A 17,319-nucleotide genomic window follows, 5' to 3' on the forward strand; every position below is an offset into this window, starting at 1 on the left:
CCAGTGCTGTATCCACTGAGACACCTAGCTGCCTCTGAATCATAGTAGGCACTTAATAAGTGCTCGTTGACTTGAACTCATCAGTGCCTGCCTTGGGCCATATCCTTTCATGTGCTTGCTGCAATGTGCTAGGAGATTTCCTTGCTTTCTCCGAAGCCGATGGAATACTGGTGAAGCTCATGGACTAACCTGCTCCATGGTTATCTCTCACTCTCTCCATGTGACCAGTTTGTCTTCTATTACATAGAATCTAGAGCTAGATGGGGCCTCGGAGGTCATCGGATCCAATCCTCATTTTACAGATGAGGAAACTGAGGCAAGGAGAGACTAACTGATTTGCCCACATTTGCACAGTTGTAAGCATCGGAGGTGGAATATGAACTGAGGTCCTTCTTCTCAAGAACTTTGTCTATTGCACCACACTTCCCATGCATTTCCTTGATGCCATCCCTGACTCCAATTCTTTTTCCTAATTCTTCATTAGTGATGAGTTGCTGCCTGTTCACACCTACCATGTACCTCTCTATTGCCCTCAGGGTGGTAATCATTTTCAAATCTTCAGATAATGTAGTGTTCTGTCACTCATAGTCATATGCAGAACCAGTAGAATATTAGCACTAAAATGAGCCTTCGTTTCATTGAAAAGTGTGGGGTCATTAAAAGAATTTTTGTAATTTCCCAAAGGCAATCTGGCCTACTCGCTTCCTTCTGTTCAGTGCTGGGCTCAACTCATGGTTCACTTGCTGTGTCTATTTACACACACACACACACACACACACATATGGCAACTGACGTGACTAAGAAAGGTGGCATATATACATGAATATATATTTCTATGTATGGATCTATGTATGAGAATAGTATACATAGTAGGCAGTTAGGCAGCACAATGGGTAGAGCGCCGGGTCCGGAGTCAGGAAGACACAGCTTTGTGAGTTCAAATCTGACCTCAGACACGTCCTAGCTGTGGGACCCCACACAAGTCACTTAACACTGTTTGCCTCAGTTTCCTTATCTGTAAAATGAGTTGGAGAAGGAAATGGCAAACCATTCCAGTATCTTTGCCAAGAAAACCCCAAATGGTGTCGGGAAGAGTTGGACACAACTGGAAATGATTCAACAACATAGTATGCACAAACACATATATGTGTACATATCATGTACATATGTGTGTATGTGTATACATATATGAGGTGTCCAAAAATCTTAATGTAGTTTTTATACCTTTTCTATTAATAGCTACTTGCTATTAAAGCTCAAAATTGCTCTAAAACTTTTGGTATACCTTGTACATCTACATAAACTGATGGATGGGTTCTATGGGTTGTCTGACTGCATATCCATCCATCCAGGTACTCTTTATCCATTTTATTTCTTCTTCTCTGTATATAGTTAGGCCAAATTCTTTTGAGATGTCATCAAACTCATCCAGGTGGTTTTACAGTGTTCTGGGTTCTCATACAACTAGCACGATGTCATCTAAAACCAGAGGCACCTGAAGGACCTCATCCCTGCTAGGGGCATCCCTCTTTGACCTGGATTCTATACTAGATTTCTTCCATGACACTGGCAACCACCTGGTGACTATACTTTTATGTGAGCAGCATAGCCTCAAGGTGGTTTGGGAGGGGGAGAGTGTTAGCAGCTGGGGGAATCTAGAATTCTTTGACCTGCATCCCACTGTTCCCTTTCCCCCAATTGCCTGGATCAGTATTTATGGATTCCAGCAAGTCTCTGTTTTATAACTTGCCTTATAATAATCATGGAGTCATTGAATAAGATTCTCTCAGCTGTTCTATCTCTCCAGGAATCTTGAATAATTTGAATGTACATACTTAGGAGACAACTTGTTGGAGAAGAATCTTTGAGGCAGTTTTTTGATCTACCAAATTAAGGGGTTTTTATAGTTAATAAACAATAACCATGGCGAGCTCTTCTATTCTTTACATCTTTCAGTTAATTATGTGATGGTAAAGATATGGTTGACTATGAAAGATTACTCACAAAATGCTTCCAGTTCCCTTCTAATAATCTTTATCAAGGATGTCTTTGATATATGTATAGAGTATTCCCATCAAATTGATATTTGGATGGGAAAGTAAGCATATATGCCATTGTTGTTTTCTTAATCGCCATCTTTTATTCTTAGTAAAGTCTGAATTTTTTCCCCATCTTTGCTATCTTCCTTTCCCTTCAGATACCCTAAGAATCAATCTCTTGACCCTCTGATCGTACTGTCTTCAGCACAGACCTCTGTTGTTTATATTCGGTATAGTCCATCTGCCTTCCCCATGCCTGCTATTTTCAGTGTGATTTCTACCTTCTCTAAAAGCAAATGGTAAACTTTGAAGTTCTGGCTCTGTTGTACTTAATGTAAAGAATGCTGATTATAAAATCTTTGCAGATCTTTTCCCTTTTTTATCTGCTGTTTTTTTGTTTTCATTTTTAAAGGCACCCAGCATGCCTTTGCTTAGTTGAGTCTTTTGTCAGATTTACTTTGAAATATTGTTATACTTTGTTATTTATTTATTGTTATTTCTTTCTGTTTTATGAGCTGACACTGTTCATTTTTTTCCTTAGAAAGATTTTTTAAAATTTTCCTTAAAACGATTTAATATTCTAGTGTGGAAAATATCACTAGCATCAACATTTCCTCACAGAACTGCTAACATAATATATCTAATGGAATATCTGGATTTGGTGAAGTATAGTTTAGAAAACAGTCATCAACTTCAAATCCCTCATTTGACAAATAAATAAGTAGATGAAAGTCCAGAGACAGAAGGTGACTGATGTGAGGCCACACAAATGATTCAAAGGAAAAAACAAGGCCTAGAAACCAGGTCTTCTCACCCCCATTTCAATATTCTTTCCATTGAAACATGCTATTAATTTTAAAAAGTGCCTTGAATATTTCCTTTGATTCCTCCCCAGCAACAAACGGTATAGGGGCATGGAAGCTGTCTCAGTGGAGAAGGAGAATAAACTTGAAGGTGGCTCCTCATCAGGATGAATCTGCCTCTGAGATCCATGTCTAGAAAAGAGACAAGATGACATTTTGTAGGGACAAATGGGAAGTCCTGAACTTGTATGCAAAATTTGTTGTCCAAACATTTCAATTGTGTCTGATTCTTCATGACCCCATTTTGAGTTTTCTTGGCAGAGATACTGGAGTGGTTTGCCATTTCCTTCTTCCAGCTCATTTTATAGATGAGGAAACTGAGGCAAACAAGGTTAAGTAATTGGCCCATGGTCACAGAGGCCATGAGACTTTAACCCAGGTCTTCATGATCTCAAGGTGCTAACAATCTGTGACACCAAGCTACCTCTCAGATAGATGAGAATTTGTGTGGAAAAGATTTTTAGTGGATTGTAAGATCAAAATGATTCAACATGACATAATATACTCCCAAACTCATAACATCCTAGCTACAATGAGAAATTCATATTGCCTACAATAAGGGGCTGTACTCTGCTGCCATATTCTGAACAGTCTGGTCAGTGGGCCACACACTAGGTATGCCTTTAATTTTCAGATGTGTTTCATGTAAGCAACAGATTGTGCGGTTTTGTTCTCTTATCCAATCTGTCACTCCCTTCTATTTTATTGGATTGTTTGAGCAATTCACATTTAAAGTTATGATAGGCAGGTTTATATTTTTCTCCATTTGTATCTCTATTATTGTTTCAGGATTTTTTGTTCTTATTTGTAAGTACATTATCCCTATGATCAGTTTTGCCTAATCTATTTTAATATAATCCTTTTCCCACATACTCTCTTCCCTCCATCCCTCCTTCCTTAACCCTGCCTCAGATTTGTCAACAGTTTCCCTAGTTTGGGAATTTTACATAGGTCTCCAGAAGGCAGATTTTAGCTCAATAGAAGAAAAAACTTCCTAACAATCAAGCTGTCCGAGAACGGAATTGGTGGCTGAAGCTCTCCAGCAGAGGTTCCATGAGCACTTTGGGCAAACATAGAGGAAATTCTTGAACTGAAGGAGACAGGACTCAATGTCCTTTGAAGTGTGTTCTAACTCTAAGAATTCGTCCACGTGCAGGAGCCAGGGCTAGAGCTAAACAGGAAGAGAAAAGAGTTCCAGTTGTCAGTCTTAGGTCCCATGAGAATCTTTTAGGTCAACATTTGGTGTCTCAATCAGTTAACTGATTATGGCTCATCTCCCAAAAGATGGAAATATAGGAAGCTGTTTGGAGGAAAGGATCTCAGGGAGGAAAAGATTCTTTCTATGGCTTTAGAGTGGGAATTGAAGTGAGGGTTAGGGATTTGTTTACTACATCCTGTGATAATAGTAACTCATATTTACAAAGTGCTTTAAAGCATTTTTCTTACAATCAACATGTGAGGCAGGTAATATCAGTATTATTATTCCCATTTTTACAGATAAGGAATCTGAGACTCAGAGAAGTTACATGACTTGTCCAAGGTCATGCAGCTAGAAGGTGTTAGAGCTGGGATCTGTACCGAGGTTCTCTAGGTCATAAGGGATTTGTGCCCATCTGCATCAGCTCCAGACAGCCATAGATGGTACTGATTATGTTAAATTCCTGCCCACATGCCACCAGGGGGAGCTGGTGACTGTGTCTACGGTGGCAGGGGGGGTGTTCAGTGGGATCAATACACTCTAATGATAATAACATTGCCACTTTTTATTTAGGAAGTGAGAGTAAACAGAGGGATTCATTTTTTTTTTCTGTCATCATGATTGTATCCTCTCTGGGTGGTTGGGATAGCCCATCATTGGGTATTAATATTGCACTCATGGATGTCAATTACTTTTTCATTCTTAATTGGCACTTCAAAACTTCCTCTAGTGAAAATACGGATGAATTTGGTGCTTAATGAACTCATTTATGACAATTAGCTTAGCTGGGCTGACATTTCTTTGGCATTCAAGGTTTACAAAGCACTTGGCATAGATTACCTAGTTTGATCCATGAAACACGCCTGTGAAGTAAGTAGACTAATGTCATTGTTCCCATTTTACAGTTAAGAAAACTGAGCCTCAGAGAAGGGAATTGCCCATAGTCACACAGTTAGTAAGTGGCAGAGATAGCTTTCAAGTACTTATCCTCTGGCACTTAGTACATGGTCTTTCCAGTAAACCATAGTTGCCTCCATGCACTGATATGATGATGTATAAGGGTATTACAAAGCCTCTAAAAATTTCCCAGGTGGAGTTCTGCTTGACTCATGAGGTTAACAGGCTGAGCTAGGACAGATTGGAAGGGTCAGGACCCAGAACCAGGCTAGTTGGGAAAGGAAGGACATGATAGGGCAAGCTGACCTCATCTGAAGGTAAGAGATCATCATATTCAGAGGTCAGTTAATATATGAAGAAGGAGTATGTGAGCACCAGAGTAGGAAGGTAAGGTGGGAACCTTTGGTTTGGAGCCAAAGCCAAGCTGCTGAGTTCAGGTAGACTGGCCAAGCCAGTATCCCAAGACTCAGGCCAAAATGGAAATAATTGAGGCACAGAGAATAGTAGGGAGGCCAGCATCAGTGTCCAGAGATCAGCGGCATGCCTTATCTTGGGCCTGTGTAGGATGTGGTCACAGTAGGACAGAGAGGTAGAATAAAGTCTAATAATAAGAAGGGAGACATTTAATTCAATAAGTCAATTTAATAAACATTCTCTGCTATGAGAAAGGACATTGTGCTCAATACTCTTTGGGATGCAAAGATTAAAAATGGCCCAGTTTTCCCTCCCCAAAGCAGTTTATAGCATAATGAGGTGGGTACAGGATACATAAACGAGCATATGAGGGAAGAGCAAAGGAGATGGAAGTAAAGAACTATGAAAAGTTTGAGAAGAGGGAAACTTTTTGTCACGGATGAGGGATGGGGGAAGGAAGGCTTCCTGGAAAAGGTGGCACTTGAGTTAGGCCTTGAAGGAAGGGGAAAAAGAAAATTTAACAGATGAAGACAGAAGAGAACATAACTCTAAATATAGCGTGGGGAGGGTGGGGAGTTAAGAGAGGCTAAGATAAAAATGGCAGGCAGAGATTAATCCAGTTTGGTTAGAATAGAAATCCATGAAGGGAATAGTATGAGATAGAGTTGTTAGTGAAAACGTCACTAGGAACGTGAGTGAGCTCCATCTGTGAATGTCAGACATGCATCTCTCAGTCTGAATCTGCAACATACATTGTGACGGCTCAGCTTTCCCTTTGGTGGACTTTAAGTCTGGACTTTGGAGCAGTATAGTTAGTGTCTAGCTGTGCTGACCCAGATACTCAAGTTTGTTAAATTCTGATGATTTGTACAGTTGAGACAAGACAAAAGGCCAAAGGGAGAAGTGTGGTTAAAGATAAACCATATAGGTATCTGTGGTGTCATTGAAAGAATACTAGAATGAGAAATCACAATACCTGAGTTCAAATCTTGGCTTTGTTTCTCATTATACAACATTGAATATGTCCTTTTCCCTCTCTGGACCTTAATTTTCTCATCTGTCAGATAAAGGGATTGGACTGTTTGATATCTAAAGTACCTTCTAAGGTCTCTGTGGATTGAATTGAAAAGTCCAGGAACAGGGAACAGACAAAGATGGCAACTAGTATCTCAATTTGGAAGGTTAATCTGAATGTCTTTCTTTGTGAAACTATTTCCCCCATTCCTGGGATATCTGAAGGTGGTCCAATCTCACGCTTTTCAAGAAAGGGAAGAGGATACTAGACCCAGGTAAAATTGACTCCGATCCCTGGCAACATTCTAACTTTTACTATTAACTGGGTAGTTTGTGAGCTAGTTAGTGGGTCTGAAGCTGAGATTCAAAACCAGGTCTCCTTATTTTGGTGCAAGTAGTTAAAGAATCCGGGTTGAAAAGGAACTCAGGGGCCATATAGCTTGACACAGAACCTGAATCCACTACTTCATAACTTCCCCTTGACTCCAAGTTCTTCCCTCTGAGGCCAAGCAGAGCAAGATTCATCCCTTCTCTAGGATTAGCCCTTCTTCAACTGTGAGGTTGTGAGTGGAAAAAGTTTAAGAAGCCCTGCCTAGGTGATGTCACTTCAAATACTTGAAGAAGTCCCAAGCTCATCATTTGTAAACACCTAGATTGATATCATGACATGCAATGACAAACAATAAGTCAATTCAAGTTCATTTAACAATCAGTTATTAAACGTCTATTGTGTGTTAGGCACTGTCCTGGGTGCTGAGGACATGAAGGTGAAAAAAGATGTAGGTCCTGCCCTCAATGAGCTTACAGTCTATTTGGATTAGATAAACATGTGTTCAAATAACTAAGAGGCAAAGTAGATTTTTGGTAGAAGCCAAAGAGTTCTGGCAAAGCACTAGGAAAAATTTGAGAAGAAAAAGATTACTTTCACTTGAGTAATGGGGAAGGCTTCAAAGAGGAGTTATCACCTGAACTGAACTGTGAAGAGAAAAAGGAAGGTGACTGGAAATGGTCATTCATGCTTGGGTGCTACTTCCATCACTGGACAAACCAAAACTCAGTGAGGAACTTCAGCCCCCAGAGGGAGATCCTGTAATATTTGCTTCCCTCCTGGTTCATAATATATGAATGCATCTGCACCTGGTCCCTTAAAAACAATTTGTGAGAAGACAGGCATTTAAAACTAAAGCTCACCGACACCATCTCTTCTCTTGTGATCATTTTGTTTTTTCTATAATTCATCTCAGTATGGCTTGGAAATCAGGAAGCATTGGCCAGTAAGCCTGGCCCCAAAAGCAATGTGCCACAGTGGAGAAAATAATAAATATTGACTCTGGATATCTCACTTTAAATGCCAATTCTGAGCCTCAATTCTGTCATCTCTAAAATGGAGCTAATAATCTTTGCACTGCCTAGTGCAAAGGCTGCAATGAGAAAAGTGCTTTGTTATCTTTAAAGTGCTATCTAAATGTGAGTTGTTGCTACTATAGTAGAAAAAAGTGATGACTTATTGTTATGCACCCTTTTTCCTCCATAAGCCCCAAAGGTCAGGTTTTCCCCTAAGCCAGGAACTGTAATTTAGAAATTGTTCTAGAGCTGGAAGTGACCTTAGAGGTCATAGACTAGTTCATTATCCTTGTTTTATAGATGAAGAAACTGAGGCTTTGAGAGAAGGAATGTATCCAAGGTCAGACAGGTAATATATGGACTCATCAGGATTTGAATTCAGGTTCTCTGACTCCAAATCCAGTTAGCTCTCTTTCCACTGTAACACACACACACACGCACATGCACACACACACATACATACATACACACACAGAGTGGTACCCAATTGCAAAAATAAACCCAAAAGATAGGTGTGGTTTTCTTGATATTATAAGTTTGATCTTTTCAGGTTTTGATTGATTCATGAAAAAAACCCAACGACCCAATACTCTAAAAACTGAGTGAGCTTCTGATACCCTTGGATTCACAGAAGGTTAGGGGTAGGATGTAGCTTTGGTCATCCTGTCATAGAGATAAAGAAAAGGTGAATGACTTGGCAAGAGAATGGCATAAAGGAGACCACATCCCATGGCATCTGCTTCTCAGGCCAGTGCTCTTTTCTCTACATCAGGCTCTCTCTGAGTTGCATATATTCTTCGTCGCAAGAGCCATTTTATTAGCTCCTTCCATCAATGCAGTTCAAAACCATTCCATACCTTAGGAGATCATCTCCAGAAGATTCCTGTTTTGTTTTTGGTCTAGACCAGTGATTTCCTTGATGCAGGGTCTCCCAGTGTGAAAAATCCCTCCATTAATACAGACCAGTAACTTGTCTCTAATTTATAGTCTCAGAGAGTTGTTGGGGTAGTTTAAGTGTTTTGACTATAGTCACATAGATAGCATTCATGAGAGGGAAACTTGAACAAGGTTGACCCTTGAAGTAACTGTGCTGCACTACCTATTCTTTATAAGTCGTAATGGCCAACCCTCTAGTGGTGGGCCATTTTATGCTTCCCTAGGCTTGTCTATAAAATGCAGAGTTCATTGCCTGACCCAGATTTGGAGACTTCCCAGTCCCATCCCAGTAGGATCTACCAAGGTTTGTGCTTCATGGCACTGATCTGGAGAGCACAGGGTCCCCTCTGAACCATGATGAGGCATCAGAGACTGACATTAGTGGAAGTCTTTGTACCATAGGCTTGTAAAAAATCCTCTGTGGTTTCTTCTTTAGTTGATGAACTGGAGCCTTAGACTTGGGGTATTTATTGTTTGTGTGACCTTGGGTAAGCCCCCTTCCCTCTATGGGCCTTGGTTTCCTCATCTGTCAAATGAATGGTTGGAGTAAACCATCTTGAATCCTTCTAAACTCTGAATCCTATAATCCTGTGACTTGCAAAGCAAAGACCATCACAAGCTCCAGACAGTGCCTATCTATCTAGGATGGAAAATGATGATTGCATAACAGATGCTGAAATGTTGTGGATTCTGTGGTGGTAGCAGCTGCTGTGTTCCCAGAGATGGAGTGATGGGTACATTTAAAAAAATCAATGATAATAATAATAATGATAACATAGCAAAAGCTTTCCAGCCTAATTACTGCTTGTACTTCATTTCTAATCTCCTAATCCCCAAGGGAAATTATAGGTACAATGAGACAACAGGAGTGGTTTGTAAAAGACAATTCAAGAAGCTCAGTTCATCATCCCTGAGCAGGTGGTTAATGTCCCTGCCACCATCACATGGAGGAGTAGGGGCACAGGGCATCATTAGCACTCTGGTCAATACTGAGAGGCAGTGATGATGGGTAGGCAGCAGGAAAAGGCAATCGCAAGATTCAGCTCTGAGGTAGCTATAAAAGAACACTGTGATCCACAGGGAATCTGACTCTTGTAGAATCTCAGAGTTGGAGGGGTCCTTGGAGGTCATCTAGTCCAATATGTAGTGAGCAGGAATTTCTTCTACAACACTTCTGATAGCCTTTACTTGAAAATACTCATTACCTTATGGTATGACTCAGTTTATCTTTAGTCAGCCTTAATTATTAGGAGGCTTTTCATTATTTTTTTTTTTACCTATTTCTCCCAATTTTTCCCTTTGGGGCAAAAAATAAGTATAATTCTTCTGCCACATAACAACCCTCTGAATACTTGAAAACAGCAATCATGTGCTATACCCCCTCAACCCCAGTCAGCCTTTTCCTCTAACAAAGTATCACCAGTTGCTTCAACACATCCTTGGATGGTATGGTTTCCAGTCCCTTCATCCTGCTGGTAATCCTCATTTAGATCCACTACAACTAATCAATGTACTTCCTATAACATGGCATTCCAAAGTGAATATACTGCAGATATAGTCTCACCATGGGCTTATTTGAGGTTATTTGGCTGCCGTGTTCACACTGTTAATTCATATGGAGCTTATGGTCCATTGGAATGCTTAACTCATATTTCTGCCATTGATTTTTTGAACCAAAGGTTAGAATTTTACATTTATCTCTTTGAAATTTCGTTAGATTTGTCCCATTATTCCAGCCTGGTAAGATCTTTTTAGATCTTATTTCTCTTGACCAACATGTGAGGCATTCTACATCACCATGTGTCATTCACAAATCTGACCAAAGTCATGGTTGACTTCCCCCAAACGCTTAAGTTTTCCAGTCAGGATGCAATTGTCTTCCCATTGATATGTTTATAATTTTAAATATCCAAATACAAAGTAACATCGTGAAGTTGGAAGAGCACTAAACTTGGAGTTAGGGGACCTGAGCCCAAGTCCAAGTTCTGCCACTAACTTGCTGTGTGACCTTGGTGAGTAAGGGATTTACCCCCTCTGGGCCTTGAGTTTCTCCCCTGTAAGTGATGGTGTTAGAAACTAGGTTTGCTATTCTCTGTTTCAGTCTTGGGGATTCTATGTTCTATGTGTTGATATTTTATATTCTGGAGTTCTCCCATCTCTGACATTGTACGTTCTTTGTTTTAAGTCTTTCCAACTCTGATTGTCTATGACTGATCTTGTTCTATCACCGTATATCTATGCCAAGCTAAGCCTTCAGTACATCCCATGAATTCTTTGATTCCATGAAATGTCTTCACCTTCTACTTAAAAGCAGGCCTTGAAGAAAGAAAGAAAGAAAACCGGGCCTTGGAATGGTGTAGTCTCTGTCTGGGTTAATAAAGTTCAGAGAATTTCCTCCCACTTCCCAGCTGGACCCCACCTTCTTGCCCAAATGGCAAAACTGCTATGAATTCCTGCCTTTCCCCTATGAGTCTAATTCCTCAGGCAGGGCCCTGCTGCTCTGTGCCACTGTCCTGCTGAGTGCACAAGGGACACCAAAGGGATGATGTTAGCAACAGCACAACCCAGAGCTGTTGCTGCATCCCTGCAGAGAGCAGAATCTGAAGGCTGAGATTGCAGAGAAACACAGGATGGCTGTGAAAGACATTTACCATGCTATCAGGAAGAATAATCCCTGCCTCTTTCCTTTCCCTCACCCCTACTTCAAACCAATTACCATGTTAGCCTCCACAACATTTTTCATTATCAATCCTCCCACCCCCTCTATGGGTCATTCCTACTGCCTCTATCCTAATTTGGACCACATTTTCTCCTAACCTTGATTACTGTAATAGACTTTTGACTGGTCTTCATGCCTTCAATAACTCTTCTACCTAATCCATTCTTTACACACTACCAAAATAATTTTTTTCTAATATGAAGTTCTAATGACATCACTCTCTTGCTCAAAGACCTTCAATTGCTTCCAATTGTCTTCAGAATAAAGTACCTGCTCTTGATCCTGGCAGTCAAGGTCCTACCTTACTGGCCTTATTTTACACTATCACCTTTCGGTTACTCTATACTTAGCTAAACTGACTCACTCTCTTTTGTCCCCAGTGTCAAGAGAGACAGCATCATGTCTTCAAGATGTCTCACATATGTCCTTCCATAGAAGGGGTGTCATACTTGTTCTGATTGGCCTCAAAGAGCAGAATTAGAAGCAATGGGTAAAGGTTGCAAAGGGGTGGGTTTAGGATTGATATAAGAAAAAACGAACAATTTTAGCTACCTAAAATGGAAGGTGTTACCTTGAAAGGTAGTGAGTTCCCTGTTCACTGGAGACTTTCAAGGAAAAGGCTGGATGACCACTTGTAGAAGATGTAAAAAGATCACTGATGTACAGGTTAGGGTTAGAGGAGAAGGCAACTGAAGTCCCTTCTGTGATTCCGCTGCTTTTCAGGAAAGCTTTCCTGATGACCTTTGCTAAAAGTCACCCTTCTACTATAGGAAGTGATTTTATGTTCTCAGAGAAACCTGGAAAGACTTATATGAGCTGATGCAAAGTGAAATGTACTATGTACAAAGTAACAGCAATATTGTAGGATGATCAGCTGTGAAGGACTTAGCTATTCTCAGCAATACAATGATCCGAGACAATTCTGAAGGACTTATGATAAAAAGTGCTATTCATTCCCAGAGAAAGAACTGATGGTATCTGAGTACAGACTGAAGCATACTTTTTTTAAACTTTTTTTCTTAAGTTTTTTTGTCTATGTTTTTTCACAATGTGACTATTATGGAAGTGTTTCACATGACTACACACATATAACCTATATCAAATTGTTCCCTTCTCAATGGGTGGGAGTGAGGAGGGAAAGAGAGAATTTGGTACTCAAAGTTTTTAAAATGAATGCTAAAAATTGTTTTTACATGTAACTGGGGAAAAAATTTTTAAAAGATAAAAAAAATAGAAGTCACCCCTCTTTACTGGAATTTCTCAAGCCACGCTTCTGCCCCATCCACGCTCTAACTTGTATTGTAGCTATCTGTGCACCTATCACCAGCTCCTGAGGGCAGGGTTGAGACACATCTTGTTCCTCTTTATACAAAGAGAACCAAGTAAAAGTTCTTGAATAGAGCAGGTATTAACTGATTTCATGGGCGAATTGAGGTCCAGAGAAGGGATGTGATAACCAAGGTCACAGAACCTAGATCTCTTGTGCTTTTTCCATTAGCCTCCATGGTTGGCTCATGGCTCTCACACTGGGAGCTGGGCTGTCTTAAGTGATTTTACTCTTCCAACCCAGGGCTAATTTCTTACCCACTGAAGTCTCTCTTTTCCACGGGAAGGGCATGGGGCTCCTGTCTAGCTCCTCCCCTACCTCGCAGTTTTATGTCTGCTACAATCTTTCTTTCAGACTGCCAGGGAATCAAATGAACGAACCTTAGCTGGATATTCCTGGAATTCTCACACCCTATCCATCGCCTCTGCTGGAGGAACCTCCTGCAGCCAGGGTAAAGACTTACCAACCACTGGCATGGAAACTTTGAGCACTATGGAGAGCCTTCAGGGCCCTGATCTCAATTACAGTGCCTTTCAAAAGTTATTCCATATCCCCATCAACTTACACCAACAGTATCTTCTTTCCTCAGAAGCAACGGTCATTCCAACACAACCTTTTTGCCTTACAGAAATCGCTACTCACAGGTGGGCACACAGGTTCATATATGTGTACTCATACGTTCTCACATCTGTACCTATATGTGCTCTTACATGCCCATAGTCACGTATACAATACACACAAAGCATTTGTCCACACATCTACACAAATGCTTACACATACATGTATTCAGTGTTCCCATATAACACATGCTTACACATACAAGGTTTGTACTCATATTCACCTACGTACTCACATATGCATGTTCCCACATGTCCTCACACACACAAACATTTGCTTGCCCCATTTTCTCTTTGTTGGATTGTATGTGGTACTGTACAATGTTTCCAATTCATTTCGTATTTTTCTTCCTGAAACACCAGCGATAACTAGCTCCCTAATGCATTCTCTGGCAACCTCCCCTATAATTCAGTTTGCGCCTTCTCCTCTCTCTATATATCTCAATAGATAATTAGCAAGCCTGATACTTAGGAAAATGAGTCTTTCTTTCCCCGTAATCTCAGGACTCTGCTAATAAATGCAGACTTGGAGATATCTGTGTGTGCTCTTGTCAGTCCCCCCATTCCACTCCGATTGGAACCAGGTTCTGCTGTGATCATCTATACCGTGGTACAGGAACACTGATATGAAATATGCTTCAGGGACCCATTTTAATTAAAGCTTGTTCTATTAAACTTGAATTAGATCTACCAAGACTACTTGCTGACAAGAAGGTGATCTTGGGCTGCATTAACAGAAGTCTACCATCCACAGCAAAAGAAGTGATAAGCCTGTAGTCTTCTGATCAGACCACATAGAGAGTGCTGTATTCCGTTATGGGGGTGCCACACTTCAAGAAGAATAGCTGGAATTGGAAAACTGGCAATGAGGCTGGGGCATGTTACGAGAGCCCATGCTATATGAGGAATAGGGAAAGAAACTAGGAATGTTTAACCTGGAGAAGATTTGTGAGTTGGAGTGTGTGTGTGTGTGTGTGTGTGTGTGTGTGTGTGTGTGTGTGTGTGTGTATTTGGGAGGGTGTTTTATGATCACTGCTTTTAAGTATTTAACGAGCTGTCACTCCAAGGATTACTTCTGCTTGGTCTCAGAGGACAGAAGTAGCAGTAAAGGGAGCGAGTTTACAGGGAGGCTTCTTTTAGCTCAAAATAGCAAGATCTTCCTGACAACCCAAATTGTTTAAAAATGGAATGGACTGACCTGTTATATATGTAACTTCAACTTGAAATGTTCAGGCTGGATGATCTACCAGTCTTACACTGGCTGGGAGTTGGACTAAACATTCTCTGAGATCCCTTTCAGCTCAGAGATTGTAGGATTCTGTGAATTTAGGTCTATGTCTGGTACTTTGTTAATTAAGGTGGCTGGTTTTGATTTGGGTGGGATGAAGAAAAACTGCACTGAGTCATATTGTTTTGGCTTATTGCTTATTGGAAGATATGAAACTGTCTTGTAGCAACTGTGGAGTCATCATGATTCAGGTATGGGAAGCAGAGACTATGAGGCCAGCCTCTATCTCCTAGAGATGTTCTCTCAAAACAGTATCTGGTGGGATCTTCCCCATTCTCATTCCCATCACTGCCACCATTGTCATCATCACTACCAGCCTCTTTTTTCTGGCCCTGTGATATGATGGGCTTCTTGATCACTGTTACAGGATGTAGAAAACCATGTTACAGCCTCCTCGCCCACACTCATTCTGAACTTCCCACACAGAGCATTTGCCCATTTCTCCCCATAACCCTGAGGAAAATTCTATCCATCTTTCAAAACCCTACTTTTAGGGCACTTCCCAAGAAAGTCTTTTTTGAACACTGTGTTCTCTCTGTCCTCTGTGGTCTTATTAATCTTTAGGTCTGTGTTACTCATCTCATCCTGTAATCACACATAATGAGAATCTTGGTGTTGGAAGGGGCTTCAGAAGTCACCTGAATTATAAACTCCTTCTATGACATCCTCTACAAGGGGTTGCCACAACTGTCTTAGATTATCAGGCAACTGTTTGACTTCTATTAATTCAGTTAGTACAGTGGAAACAGGTCCTTGACTTGGGAGGCTCTGTTCCCAGTTCAGTTCCTTATTGCTTTTGTGATCCTGTGAGCGTGTGAATGAAGCCATTAGCTTCCGGAGGAGAGGGACAATTTCTTTTGTAGCACCTCCAGTGTCAAACACAGTGTTGAACACAAAGCAGGCCCTCAGTCATTATTTATTTAACTGAACCAAAGCCCAAGGGGACAGTCAGAGTAGTATGTGCTGAAAACACTGGACTTGGCCTTAGAAGACCTGAATCTGACTCCTGGTTCTGCAGCTTTCCGTGACTGGGTGACTCCCTTCATGAAACCTTTCAGCCTCACTGTCCTCATCTATAAAATGGGAATACTCCTCTGTCTCCCAGGGTTATTGTAAAGAAAGGGCTTCATAAAACTTAAAGAATTATAAAATCATGATTTGTCTTATATGATACATATCAATGTATAGATGTGAATACTTATGTGTATACGTAGATAGATAAAACTTATTCCTTTGGTGCTTTGTTTATGAAGCATTTTTCTCATATGCAACATGCACACGCACACACATACACAGAGCATGTTTCTTACTACCAAGTAGCTGTGTAGCAGGAATCCAGTTCTTCAGCTATCAGATCACAATCCCATCCCCTTTTTAAAGGACCTCTAGGCAAAACGGTGGTCATTGTTATGAACAACCTATCATTAGGGTCCTCTATAGCTGCCAGATTATGAGGTGGGACAAGGTGGGCTCCTCTGACCTAGATGGTCATTATCATTATAATTCCTTTAACCTTGATTGCTTTACCAGGTGGTCAACAGAAGTGTGCTGAGGTACACTCAGGTAAGAACTATTCTCTTTGCCTTCTGTGAGATTTGTTATCCACATAGGCTCATCTGATTTGCACTTGGATCATGTAATCCAGCTGTCCCATTTTATACGGTGTTCTCTTTTAAGCTTTACTAGCCAGGAAATCCTCTAATAATGGTGAAGCTAGTTTGTGTAGAAAGAGAACGTACCAACACCCAGGGACCAGTCCTCTGACATGGTGGCTTCACTAACTTTCCCTTTTATTAGATTTTCTCTTATGATATTAGAAGAAGCAGAATTCTTTGGGGCGTGTATGTGGGGAGGTAGGAGAACTTCTCTCTCCTTCCAAGCAAACAGGAGAGTTTACTGACCCTTTCTGTTTTTATGAAGACTCTGATTCAGGCCTAGGCACAGGATGTTGTGTGGCAGAAGTCTTGGTATGAATATCCAGGATTAGCAGGTAAGGAGGAACAGAAATGGTCTATATGACATGGCCTGTTGCCAAAGCCCAGACCTTTGAGAAATCATTTCCAGCCTACCCAAAAAGTAAATGATGCTGCTCACCAATCTGCTATTTTGAACGAGTGCGTGTCCAAATGAGGTTTTGGTGTTCCCCGTCTGAAATTCTTCCTTACTTATGAGCTTCCAACACAGGAACTAAGTTTTAAACCAGATGACAGGATCCTAAATTATGAATCATTTTCCTTCTCTGGGGACAAAACTAAAGCAGGCGGTTATCTGATTGGGAGGGGCTGCTATATCAAACTTGGCTCGGCTGTCTCACCGGCACTGAACGCTTTCCCCCAATCTTGTACCGTTTCTGTGTCTCTTGGAATGATCTACGCTCTCTGAAACAGGATGCTGTCTGCCTGATAAGGAAAACACCATCACTCCACTTAACGCTATCCTACGGCAGAATCAACAGCGAGAGCGGCAATGACTCCAGCCACGGAGGTGGAGGAGGAGTGAAATGCTTCAGCAACTGGCCATATATTCAGCTGCACAGCTAGCCCATGCTCGTCTGATGAGGAATTGTAGGAAATAGGAATGTTACAGTGATTCTTCAACCCCCAGCTGACCTGTAAAGGCAATTACGACACTTTTCTTACTGCTAGCATCAATCTCCTGGAGCA

The 17,319-nt window shown here is 41.0% G+C and overlaps 1 protein-coding gene across 1 annotated transcript in view; it reads right to left on the reverse strand.

Annotated features, from left to right (window-relative positions):
* Nucleotides 1–761: 761 nt before the first annotated feature.
* STK33 (serine/threonine kinase 33) overlaps nt 762–17,319 on the reverse strand; it is a 243,699-nt gene continuing 227,141 nt past the window's right edge. The window contains exon 15 of the mRNA XM_078148266.1: nt 762–4,073. Within this exon, the coding sequence (XP_078004392.1) occupies nt 4,068–4,073 (6 nt within the window). The 3' untranslated portion in view covers nt 762–4,067. The remainder of the gene's footprint in view (nt 4,074–17,319) is intronic.

This window comes from Phascolarctos cinereus, unplaced genomic scaffold (assembly GCF_003287225.1).
Source record: "Phascolarctos cinereus isolate Bilbo 61053 unplaced genomic scaffold, phaCin_HiC Scaffold_9;HRSCAF=440, whole genome shotgun sequence".
Taxonomy (NCBI): domain Eukaryota; kingdom Metazoa; phylum Chordata; class Mammalia; order Diprotodontia; family Phascolarctidae; genus Phascolarctos; species Phascolarctos cinereus.